This window comes from Aplidium turbinatum, chromosome 6 (assembly GCF_918807975.1).
Source record: "Aplidium turbinatum chromosome 6, kaAplTurb1.1, whole genome shotgun sequence".
In the NCBI taxonomy this organism is placed as follows: domain Eukaryota; kingdom Metazoa; phylum Chordata; class Ascidiacea; order Aplousobranchia; family Polyclinidae; genus Aplidium; species Aplidium turbinatum.
This window is the reverse complement of record NC_137477.1, coordinates 25396035-25409117: the sequence shown is the minus strand read 5'-3', so window position 1 is coordinate 25409117 and position 13083 is coordinate 25396035. Positions and strand designations below refer to the sequence as shown.

General features: G+C 36.6%; 1 protein-coding gene across 1 annotated transcript; it reads right to left on the bottom strand.

The window, feature by feature from the left end:
* Positions 1-927: 927 nt before the first annotated feature.
* LOC145771521 (inter alpha-trypsin inhibitor, heavy chain 4-like) lies at positions 928-10368 on the bottom strand. Its single transcript, XM_082583216.1, has 18 exons — positions 10224-10368; positions 9713-9921; positions 9498-9579; positions 9075-9242; positions 8761-8924; positions 8225-8494; positions 7961-8082; positions 7128-7253; positions 6297-6438; positions 5783-5911; positions 5112-5191; positions 4673-4845; positions 4450-4591; positions 3785-3949; positions 3474-3557; positions 2818-2925; positions 2273-2369; positions 928-1414 (listed from the first exon to the last, which is right to left on the bottom strand). Exons 1-18 carry the CDS (start codon positions 10335-10337, stop codon positions 1189-1191), a joined length of 2601 nt encoding a protein of 866 aa, XP_082439342.1. The 5' UTR covers positions 10338-10368; the 3' UTR covers positions 928-1188.
* Between the last annotated feature and the right edge of the window lie 2715 nt (positions 10369-13083).

Genomic DNA, 13083 nt, shown 5'->3' with positions numbered 1-13083 from the left:
TCAAAATTTGAAAACGTCACTATAATCTCTTCCAATTTCATCGAGCGAGTGTGAGCGCGGATTTTCACAAATGAACCTCATACTGACATCTGACCATGCTTCTCTACACACTGTAACTGTTTCAAGTTTACTCTTTATACGAATGATCCGTCTTCCCCTGAGAAATTTTTAACCCGCGAAGTATGTTGGATCCTGATTACGCCATGGACGTAGCCCGGCAATTGAGACCCGAAGTCGCCAGAGGTTTTATGATTTTGAATACGATAAATGTCTTAAAAATTGTAGGCTATAACTTGAAAAATCAAAAATCAAAAGTGTAAAAAACTAAAAACAAGTTTTTTTCTTTTATTTTTCTACGTTATAACTTGTATTTTTTTGTATTATTGTTTCACTAAAATATGAATATTTGCATTGAACAACGCTATACCATCTATAGACCATGATAGCCTACTTACTTTAGCAACGTTTTAGGTACATCAAGTGTGTTGTTTCAAAGTTTTCTAAAGACATATTTCTGAATTTCTTCTATGGCACCTAGCGCATTTCGAAAGTAAAAAACTACCGCTCCGGAAGTTAATCTTCTGGAAATCCACCACTGGATTTACCTAAAAGCAAAGAAAACGTTGTGCGGTTCTTCTGATTTTTGAACTTTTTAGTAACCCTACAGCTGTCCATTTCTCAAAAAAAAAAAATCAGTAAAGCGAGTCCTCCCGGTATTCCACTGTCCCTATGCAAAACTGCCAAAATGAAGCTTTTAAAGCTTTCCTAGTCCGAGGATGAAAATTCTCACAATCAAGCTTAGTTTCTTACTTTTAGACTATATCGTATATGTGAGTTTATTGTCTGATTTGTATTTTAACTTGAAATCTGAAAGTGAATTTTAAATTTTAAAATTCGTACTTTTCTGCCATATCCTCCAAGCGTCAGTTAGTTAAAAAGATATATCTCTTTGTAATAAAACATGTTAAAAGCGCTACAGTTACTTTGTTTTGTTTGTCCATGGTTCATAACTTATTTAATCTGCAGGTAAAAAACACCATTGCTTCAAACAATGTCAGAATAAAACCTTGGATGCGGTCTGACGATAAATCTTAATACAAAGTGATACACATAGCATGTGATGCAAATACGCTAGCAAATATCGAACAGAATAAACCAGAGGTGGGCTAAATAAAAATACGCATAAGGTTAAACGACTGGAAGAATGTTAAGGTTCGCCATAAATCCCCGTCCATTTACAAGTTCATCCGATTGAAAGACAATAACAATGTTTGTGGAAGAATCTAGAAATCTTTCGTCCTCATGGAATCCACATCTCGTTTGAACTTGAGATTCGTCCGGATAATTAGCATTAAAATCTTGGTAAACAATCACACGATCTCGATTGCATGATCTGTCCTCCTCCAAATCCACACTGTTGAAAATCACAATGCTGTTTCAATATAGGCTATATGATTAAAAGAGTGAGATGTTAGCCAGACTTAATTGCAGCAGCCTACGCTTTAGGCCTATAGGTAGGCCACATTATGCTGTGATTTTCTAGATCCATAGACTATATTCCAATCAGCCAGCTTTTTTGTAGCTGAGTTTTTGGTGTTCTCAATTTTCCGCAGTTTTTGCCCGTTCGTGTGTATAAAGAGCTACTTTTAATAAGTTAATAACTGTTTATCTTCTAATAAATTTCATACGAAGATTAGGTTACCCTAAAAGTGTTTCCAGAAAGCACTTTTCCATTATTTGAGTGTAATTTTGAAAAATTTCCCGTAGGGCATACCTCCGGACTTCCCTAGAATAGGCCTACGCATGCCTTCGGCACGCTCAAACTCCCCACGAGTTTTATTGCTTCGCTTGCGCAACCCATCAAGATACGCCACTGGGACAACTGCATGCGTTAAACTAATTCTAATCTAGTTTAAATTCTACTCTAATTTGTGAAAAACTTGGTACGGTAACTCTAATTCTAGTCTAATTTGTAAAAACTTGAATAGCTCCAATTATAATTTTAATGTAATTTTAAAAAGCCAAAAAGTCTGCTACATAGCCCAGACTATCCATAATAAATCTTTTTTTGCTTCAGGCTACTGCAAAATATATTCTCAATTTTGAGCTTGCCTCTTTCATATCCGCAAAAATTGTACCTTTTACTGAGTTGGGTCAAGAATTTTTTTGCGTTTGTGGTATTCTGGACCATGCACTATTGCTTGTGGATTGGGAAATAAACTATTGGCTTATCTATTTGACTTTCTGTCTTGAAGATAACAGGGTAGCCTACCGTGGAAATGTAATTCGTATCTTTTTGCTTCCATCATCATTCGTCCCTTGAGGAAAGCTGATTTTCCAAACACATTGAGTGTTAGATGGATATAAACCTGAAAACATAAAACGATTTTTAAGTTGAGCTCATTTTTTATTGCCTACATATCTTGCAATAATCTTGCTGCGATTGTAAAAAAAGTATTGAACTAAACTAACCCAGTAAGGCAGTACACGGCCTCCGAGAGAAATCAGGACTGTTCGAAAAATAATATGAAAAATGTCCCCCACTCAAAAAAAAATTTTTTTTTTTCAGCAAAACTAAAACGAATTTGTATCGTGCGTTGCATCACGTGCCTTATACTGAACTTGGCTTACTTTCCTCAGCGTGAAATCGGCTTTGTGTTTTGTCTGCGTTGTTTATGATTCGGCCAAAAAAAACACGTATTTGATGATTGCGCATTTTGCAGTTTATCACTGCACAATTTTGGTTTATCACTGCACAAAATGGTTATCAGCAGTATCACTGCGCCTTACAATTAAATATTGCCAAACTGCACTCACCAGGAAAACGTGGAGACGTAATATTAGCAGAAGATTCTAAAATGATATTTGCACCGCAAGTCCTTTCCAAGCTCAATGGATTAACCGGAACTTGTGGTGTCATAGTTTCTGTAAGAAACGAGACAATAAAAGGAAAATGATTTTAAAAACGGTAGGCTAATTCATTTTCATTCAGTTGAGCTATAAAGTTGCTATTTTCAAAACTTCTGATTATATTATTTGCCAAACAATACAAATCACGCTTTTATTTCACGTCGTAACAACATAAAAAGTAGGCTATATTTTATTTTGAGTTTTTTGCAACAACTTACAGTAGAATTTTACAGTATGCATACAGTCTACTAGCGCAGTGGCAGATGCACCACAAAAAACTGAAGGAGTAGCTGCAAAACAAATGTTCATCGAGGCAGTTGCTGATATTTTGTCATGTTAATAAGTGTTTTGACAAGACACGGCCACGGTGCTCTTGGTGGAGTCGAATCTGCAACCTTCTGAGCTTCAACTAAACATTTTGTTCACCCCAACTGACAGGCAATAGGGTTAGGATCGAACCAACAAGCTTAGCTTTAAAACGTACTGTAGTTGTACTGTAATGTTCTTTGAATAACCTACGAACTTACAAAATAGTTTCATATCAGGCATTTAACTCTATTTACCTGTAGGTGGAGGATTGGCAGTGGTAGTTGGGGGAGTTGTGGTTGCAGTGGTAGTGGTAGTTGTCGTGGTTTCCAACTGAATAGCTGAAAAATATGCCAGCATGTCGTTGAAAACAACCAAGCACTGTAACTATGTAAAAATGGTATGTTTTTTATACGAGTGATTATTTCTGTCAAAATTTAGCATCGATATAATTTTTATCACACATGTTGCATTGTTGCTGCTTGAATAATAATAATCAAAACCTTGGAAACATATTTCGTGCAGCGTTATTTGTGATTTTTATTTTACGTACGTTATTATGAATTACCTGGGGGTCCTGAAAAGCCATTGAATAGTTTGTACCGGTATGGGATTCTCTGCGACGAGGAATGCTGAGTGAAACTTCTGCTTGAAGATCCCCGCATTGAATATTGCAGCGAACTGCTGCGCCAAGTAGGATGATTCGCAATCCTTGATTGAAGTAATCCAGTTCCTTCACAAAGAACCATTCACATCATACAGATTGAACTTTTGTGACTTTTGTTAAGTCGGAATTAGGTCTATAAGTGACTGATGCAGGCTTAATAAGATAGCTGAGTTTTGCGCTCATAGGCTATAAAAGCTAAAACGTTATTAATCAAGAAATAGCGTAGGTTACATTTACAAAAAATAATTCTTTAACTTAAAACTGTAGGCAAGATGATCGGTTAATCGCATGATAAATATAATTGGTACAGAGTGAATTAACTTTCGGATTGAATAGCCCGGGCTTTATAAAGAATTATTGTTATTACATTGCAAGGTTTTAATTATGGCACTGAAATAACTAAGTTAATATAGCACTAGTGGTGAACTACAGTGAAGATATTTTGTTAGCGTAATCTATAGGTTCAATGAGTAATTAAATGTTGTGGCTTGCATCTATTTAGTTAATCAAACCTACTAATTAACTATACTAACTACAAACTAGCTGTCAACGTTAATAGCTCCTACGAGGTATAGGAGGGAATCGATCTTCCTCTTCAACAACTGCATCATCTCCCGGTTTAGTAACAACCATAGATGTTAAAGGAGTCACAAAGTTGAACTTGAGAGATAATCGAAGGATTTCTGCCTCAATCGCTTCGATGGCAACCTGTAAAAGTATAAAACGTTACTTTTCAATCACCAGCAACAATAATTCTTGTAGACTACCAGAAGTGAGAACCAAGCTTACTTCGTTTTCTGATTCTTTCGTTTTATTTCTAAGGAGGTCTTTTATGGTTAAATATGCCCAAAGTTTTTCCATATCGAAGTTTTCTTGAGCAAAAGTTTCTTCAAGTTGCTTTCCTTTTGATATTATGTTGACGTCTCCTGTAGCTGATCGTGCCGCAACCGACACTTGCAGATCTAACAAACAATGAAAAAAAAAACTATTTTCGTATGCATTATGTTTCTCCATTTTCACAGGATAGCTGTAACTGTAGGCTATGACTTCTACAACTTAGAGGTGACCTATAAAATCAAGAAAACCATTAAGCCTGGGACTTTTAAGCTAGTAATATTTTAATTTCTTGCTTCAAAAAAATTATCTAAAAAGTGAAGGCTGTACTAAGAATGAAAATATTTTTGTTTGATGAAGACGCTACCGTTAAATCATTTGTTAACAATTCTACCTGATGATTCCAGTTCTTCGTGATCCAAACTCAGACGTCCAGTGATCAAAATCTCTGATCCATCATAAAAAGTGTCAAACCTGCAACCAACCATCAACACAACAAATGTCAAGTTTGGTCTAACCGCGAAGTAGTCTAGATTTGTGCAGAATTTTTGACTGAGATCTTCGATGCAAAATTATTTCGAAAATGTCCAAAAACACATTTTATTTTTGGCGTAAACTTCCTTTGGCTTTTTGTTTAGAAATAACTCTTTCACTGAAAATGTTCGTTATTTTTCGAAAAAATAATTTCGTTCCATACTCCGAGAATTTGATAAGGTTGGTTTTGAATCTTTATCCTCGGACTGACAAAGAGCCTTGATAGGTTATTCCTGGTAGTTTCGCATACTTGTAGAGGCTCTTGACGCAGGGTCGGTTACCGAGATTGACAGAGTGAAGTTTTCGATTGTTAAAGTCTTGTTGCAGGGTAATTATTCTATCCATTAGGTGCCGCTGAATGGAGAACAGTTCTTAGATTGCGTAGCTCAAGCGTTGCAACATCCCGAGAGTCGAACCAGCGCCGCTTGATCTTGAAGCTTTTTCGTTCACGGTCACGCGCTAACCAACTAAGCTATCGGGGACGAGCTAAGGAATTTATTGATCGAATGAAAAGCTGTAATCAATACGTACGTGCAAGTGGTCATGTCAGTGATTGGGAAACCATTGTACTTCAAGACCACGTGAATCAGCAGAGGAGAAGCGACTTCATCATAAAACCCTTTTAATTGCAAGGCAGCATCAGAATCTGTGTAGATTTGTCTGAAAAGCATTTGTAAAATCTTACAATATGAAAATTTACAACTTGGTTGCACAAGTCTATTGATTTGCAAGTAGGCTACTAACGTCCCGGTCAACGAATTTACGTTTTAAACGCAAGGTAACCACGTTTGGAAACGAGAGAGAGATAACTTTACAATCAATTCCGTCTAATTAAGCAAGAGCAGCAAAAAGACCATTTGATCAGTAGATGCCAACGACATTACTTTAACCTTGCCAAAGCACAATAACACCACAAAGCATCCACCGATGTGGTTTAAAAAGATGTGTTTGTTGAGGAAATTGTTAAGTTTGTATTTAGGCAAAAATTAAAGTTAATATTAAAATGGGAATAGTTTTAAACAATGCAAACAGATTTCTATGATACCTTGATAGTCCTTTGTTTTCCTGCGCAATTTTTTGCAAAAATTCGTGATCAAGATCACTTCCAAATCCAAGGCAAAAGACAGAATATCTTCCATTTACAGTTTGAGCAACATCAGTTCTTATTCTTTGGGTATCAGTTACACCTACCAGAAGAGACAATTTATGTTTCCAAAGAATGATTCCAAACTGTGACTGGAAACTTTTCACGTAAAACATAACCAAGGACAAAGTGTCTTCAATGGTATGACATATGCCGCACGCAGAACAGCGGTTATACCAAACATGGGCTCTGCGGCGCCCTGGTGATTGGTGTTCAGCAAAGTTTTGCCAAGGGCGCCGCGTAAATGTTCGAATACTGTTGCGTTGGTGTTTTTTTGTTTATGATTGACACGCGAAGAACGTGAATCTAAACACGATTAAGTCACAAACATAGCAATCCATATAAAAAATTTGGTTGAATTCGTTTCATTTTGAACCGACTTTCAAAGCATCGATACCATTTCTACTTGAGTTCCATTTTAGATGACTTTATTTTTTGCATAAAATCGTCTAGGGCGCTTTAAGTTTTTACAAGTTTTTAAAGGGTGCCGTCAGCAATAAAGGTTTGGAAACTATTGACGTAGAAGATATGGAATATATTTGAAATGTCAATAAAGCCCGTCACATTAGACTCAACACAAAGCTCTTCCAAAAATTATTTTGCTTATTTTGCACCACCAGCTAATGTCATAACACTGTGTCTTGAAAGGTATGGCATAAACTGCGTCAATTTAAACAGTAACCTTCTGTTAAGCAAAACATGCTTTGTTTACAATAACAATGCAAAACCTACCGACTGTGGGTTGCCCGTCCGTTAGCAGTATCAGCATGTACGCTTCCTCCTGAGAACTAGCTGCGCTGTCACTAACGGTTTCCAATAGTGACACACCATCCATTACAGCACCGTAAAAATTAGTGCCTGAATATATGAATGTGAAAAATGGCTTGATAAATGAGTTTACAGGCTACCCATAAACACACACACAGGCTCCATAAATTTGCAACAACTTTAAGCTTTTTCAGTTGGATCTGAAATCCTGAGATGTTTGTGAAATTTTTATCATACTTTTCGAAAACCGAGAAACCAGAACAGAGGTTTCCAGATATTGGTTTTATTTTATAACTTTGCTGACGTACGATATGCTATAACTTACTAACTTACTTCACAATAATATTTAGAGTTGAAAAGGAGCGATTTTCCTGGAGTCAGCACTACCTGACTACAACTCACTATAGAACAGCGAGCATTGTGTTTCGCTAACCATACCGGTGTAGCCTCCCACACTAGCCATCAAGACTTTTCTCAAAAACACTCGACTGCCGAGAAAGATAATATTTAGAGTTGTAAGTTTGCAAAACATATCTATATTTGTTTTGTAGATTGATTGTTCTGTAAGATATCCAATCGTTAACGAATAGCAAAACTGCAGTTAGTCGTATAAATCAAAGCAGGTAGGCTACGGTAACTTAGTTGTTGAATTGGAATAGTGATCAGCAAATTCACTTGTTTTACACAGACAGCAACTCAGTCGCTTTTTTACATTGATTCAACGTCTGCAGACGTTGAATCAAACGTTGAATCGATGTAAAAAACGATTGAGTTGCTGTCTGGGTACATTGGCTTACCTCCTCGAGCATTAATGTTTCGGACGAATCTCTTCGCTCGTCTTATGTTATGTGAGGATGTATCCATCATTTCGTTGCGCTGCCAGACATGTGACTCCGATGAAAAAGTGATTATGTTGAATCTATAAAACGCTTGAGGTTAATTTAATGAAAGAAAAATGAAAAAAAGAAAAAAACTACGAAGAACAGGAGGATGTGTAATTGTGTATAGTTTCAATATCTGATAACAACTATCGTTTGAAACAATAAGAAGCCATCACGTACTTATCCTGTTCACCCAAGTCATCCAATATAGTCAACAACGCTTCTCTAGTCTGCTTGATTTTTGAGCCACTCATAGACCCACTTTTGTCTATGACAAACACAACGTTTTTGGGAATGACAGGAAGATTCTGAGGTGCAAAGAAATGGACAAAGTAGCCATCCTTTATCAGAATTTCACCACCAAGCTGTTCTCTCGTGACGTCATACGTGACCACAAGAGATACGTCACTCTCAAGAAGACGATTTTGCTGAGTCACGGTTGGATTGTACCTGCAAGTGAACCATGCAATAAAGTAAGATGTGACGTTTGCGTTAGGTTGACAATAGATGATCTATGGTTTGACAAGTTAATGGAAGACGTAACAAAGTTGCTGACAATATCAGACTAGGCCTAAATAGGCCTACATTATGTTTACGTCGGTCTGCGTTGATATAGTCAACCCACACTGTTACTTTTGTGCTAACAAGATTATCATCTATTTTTGAAACAAAGACGTAAATATTTGGTCAAGTTTGAAAAGTGCTAACGTTCTTACGAAATGTACGCTTGAGTTTTGCTTCTACGTATAACCACGTTTTCTTGGTTATCAAAAAGATTTTCCTCATTCCTTGCATGTGTCGATGATGGTGGTGCAGCTGTGACTTCTTCAATGCCAGTAGGTTCACTAATTCTTACCTCCACCATTAAATCTCTGACAGTCTAAATAGAAGAAGAATACATAAATTTGGGTTGCCACTTTCTATCATTTTTGGTTTCATATAACCTTACGTAGCTGCACTTTCACAATGCGTCCATATAGCATCGTTTTATCTACCTTGCAAAACACTGCTGAGTTTCAATTTCACTTACTTGGCCAGGGTTTGCATAGATGACATGGTTGTATTGTCCCAACTTTCGAACAAGAAGTTCCTGATAATTGAGACGAAACGTAACAGCTCTTCCAGCTGCAACGTTGACAGAAACAGCAAACTTTTGGGCATCTCTACTTTTAGTAGTTACCAATCCAGCACTTTCCCCCTTGAAAAAGATTGAGGTAAACCATTGTTTAGCTACAGGCCAAAAACAGGATGTAATTTATCTAAACCAGGGCTGTGGAGTCAGGTGGATTTTGACATGCCCTGAATCGGAGTCACCCAATTATAAACCGAGAAGTCGGAATCGTATATTTTTCTCCCGACTCCACAGCCTTGGTCTAAAGTAAACTGTAAACACACCACAATGCTGATCCTTAGTTTAAGATACTTTCTATATATGCCAGATTAATTATTTTACCCGTGAAATCGCGGCTTCATATTGGGCTTTAGCAGCTTTTTTTTCTTTCACAATTCCAACATATATTACGGAATCGATTTCCCTGAAGATAAAACATGAACTTTATGAAAAAACACTTTCCCTGCAAGATGCAATCACCTCTGTAATGCATGCATTCACTTTTAGTAATGACCATGATACCATGACACAAACACAAATTGTAAAACAAAACTTACATCGAAAAATTGGAAATAAAGGCATTTTTCGGCAATCTCAATTCTACAGCTACTTCTTGCGCATTTTCATCATCATTACGCACATTGCTCGTTATAGTAACTCTGCTGTAGCGTGACGTCACCATTGAAGAAACATGAAACGTATCAATGGTTGCATGGTTTGAAGACGGTGCTTGGCGTCGAGCTCGTCTAAGGCTAATGTCAGCTTCCTGAACAACAAACCAAATAAAATAAACCGTCTTGTTCAAAACTTCAGTTTTCACGTTAAAACTAGAAGGTAGATTATAAACTTTTGAAAAGAAAGCAGCGCCAACTACGCCCACAACCTCTTTTTCCATGTGACCTCAAATGTTCAAAGGGAGACAAAATGTTCAAAGCAAAACTTTGACAAAATAACCAACCAATGAACCAATTAACCTAAGGATACACCGGTAGTATTCATGTTCATGCGATCATCAGCATTAGTTTTAAACCAGTTAATGTTTCAGTGGAGTCTTAATTAATATCATACCTGGTCAGCTGCAACTTTCGTCAACACAAAGTGATGACTCCTTAATGTTTTTGCATGACAAACATGGAAACTTGCAACCAATATGAAACTTAACAGAAATGAATATTTCAGCATTTTTAAAACGGATTTATTAGTTTTTAAATCTATACCTAAATTAAGTAAAATAAAAATAAATTAATACAGGGAGCTCAGAATGCAAGAGACCACATTTTGTGCCTAGAACAGTGTTACCTTGCCTAAGCTTGCCCCAACAGTCAAATATCTCTGGCATCAAGCTAAAGCTTATATATATATAAATATACGGTAACAAACAAAATTAGATTAATATAATTTAGCAACAACAGTGAGTTAGTGATTAGCAATAAGACGTTGGGCTGTAATACAGCTAGCCATGTCGCCAACAGGATAGCAATTAATTGTTTTAACAGTTACTTGTTTAACAACAGCTTTCAACAGCAAAGTTATAATTACATGTTCTAACATTGTCACAACACTGTGGCGGCTTGTTGTGAGCGCATTGAGCCCACCAATATTTCGTAATGAAACGTAGATTTTCTGTGACCTTCAACTGTCGTTCTGGCTAGACTGCGACCCAAACATATGCTGCACAATGCGTTATTATGGGAGCGATTAAAGATTAAATAAATATTGTTAGATGAAGGATAACGTAGTTAATGAACTATGAGCTTGCATTGCTTTTACAAACTTATTTTGAACTGCCTGTTGTATGTTTATACTTCGTAGACACCTTGACCTCTGTACCGTAACTGCGCACGTTGCAACTCGAGTTCAGAATCTGGAAACCGATCCTTTTATTTTCAACTCCATTGCACTTTTTGAGTAAACAAGTCGATTGTGACGTAAGGTAGAATCGAGAAAGTCACCTGCAAAAGTGGGAAGATTGCAAAGTGGTTTATCGCAAAGGCTCATTCACCGCACAGAGATGTTATATCAATGTAGATTTATTTTTCACGCCAACAAATGGCAATCTTTTTTGCCAGCAGGCAATGAAAGAGCGGGTGCAAAACCGAAGTGTATGAAAAAACTACAATTCCATATTACGATATGTTTGAGAATTTGATTTCGACAAATTGTTTTAATCTTCCCATCTTCCCTTATTTTAACGTTTTCGGTATTTCAACCTTCGGTTTTGGAAAGAAATAAACGGAAAAAATCTTGATTCATCAGAAACTTACAGTGAAAGATTGCTTAATTCATCTACTTTAAACTGTTAGGTTTTGTGGCCGTGCTTAATTTACTTTCGTGTACGTAACCTTTAAATTTGCATCTCATGCACGTTTTAAACTTTTGTAGTTTTGCCACCTTTTCCTTTTGTTGGTTTTGTTCCCGTTCACTATTTGCAACTTTATCATTGCTGTTGTTTTCCGACAAAGAAAATTGAATTGAATAGTCGACACGATAAAGCTTTTTTGCTCGGTTAAGCTAAGCGACTTCATTGAAACATGCAAGTTCCTTCACACGTACACAAACAAGTCTAAAAAAAACGTTACTTGAAAAGAAATCTAAATGAAAAACTATTTGAATTAAAACAAGCAAAATTACAGTTTGGTTTTCAATTCAATTTCATCGAGGAAAAACAACTTGGCAATTTGTCAAAATAGTATTTTGAGAACACGGTTTCTTTTATCTTGGACATTTTGTTGGCATATTTCTTTAGCAAACAGGAAGCAGCCTATGCCTGCCGGCTTGGCGTGCTGCTTCGACGACCAACTGCGTGGTTCACTTGTGTGGGCGAATTAGGCTAGTTTCTGCCAAACAATATTTTCTTGCTCCTGAAAACGTATGTGTAATCTTCTCAAGACTCACAACACAACGTTACTAATTATTTGATTGTGGAAAGTTTATTATTTCTCAACCTTCTCAGTCCACTGTCGTCTGAACATCGCAATGTCACAATGTGTGTTTTTAACTTAATCTCAATCGCAAAAAGCGTTGTTTGCAAAAATAACGAAAAATCTGTGGGATGTAATGACTAAGCTTGCCAACAGAAGCGGATTCAGCAGAAGCACTTGGACATGCGATTTTTTTTCCGTTTTTGTAAAAATGTGTAGCTGGCTCAATCATATTTCATTATCTAACCGGCATCGTAGGGCACGCTGCACTCGTGTTTTCAGCAGTGTGTGTAAAGGGTGATATTTTTATGCCCCTCAAAAACTGAAAATATAATTGAATCAAGTATTATTTAAAATCTTTTGTGTTGATGAAAAAGTGATTTAAACTAAACGTAAATTTAAACCACGCTTGACAACTTTAACTTTAGCATAAATCTAGTTTTTAATTTGATTAAATGCCAAGTATACGTCTCAAACGAAACACAGTTTATTGTGTCACAAAATAAAATACATTCAAAACGACCAAAACAACGTCAAATATTCTGCGAAGGTTTCTACACCCCTTTACCGAACTATGTTTTACTTGGGCTTCAATTTTTCAGGCTTGAATTCAAATTTTATTTCTCTTTAAAATTTATGCTTCTTCAAAACTTTAGTGCCACCCCTCGAAACTTTGTTTCTAGATCCGATACTGGATGCAGGCCTTTTGTTTTCGAACACAAGCGGTCGAACGTCACAAACAAATAGCGCGGCGTTTCTGTCAGGAGAAATAGACTTCAAGTCAGAGTTTACTTTGATGTTTCTCACACAGACTTGTTTGAGTTGTTTTGTTAACGTTTATTTCAAGTTTCGAAACGTTAAAGCTGCGTTCATGTAAATGTATTAACCTTATTGTTAGTTAAAATGAAAGTGGTAAACACATTTAGCCGTATTCCCTTTGCGTATTAATCACTATCATCTGAGCAAAGACTTTAACATCGGTCGTCAGTACAAAAGCTACAGCCTGT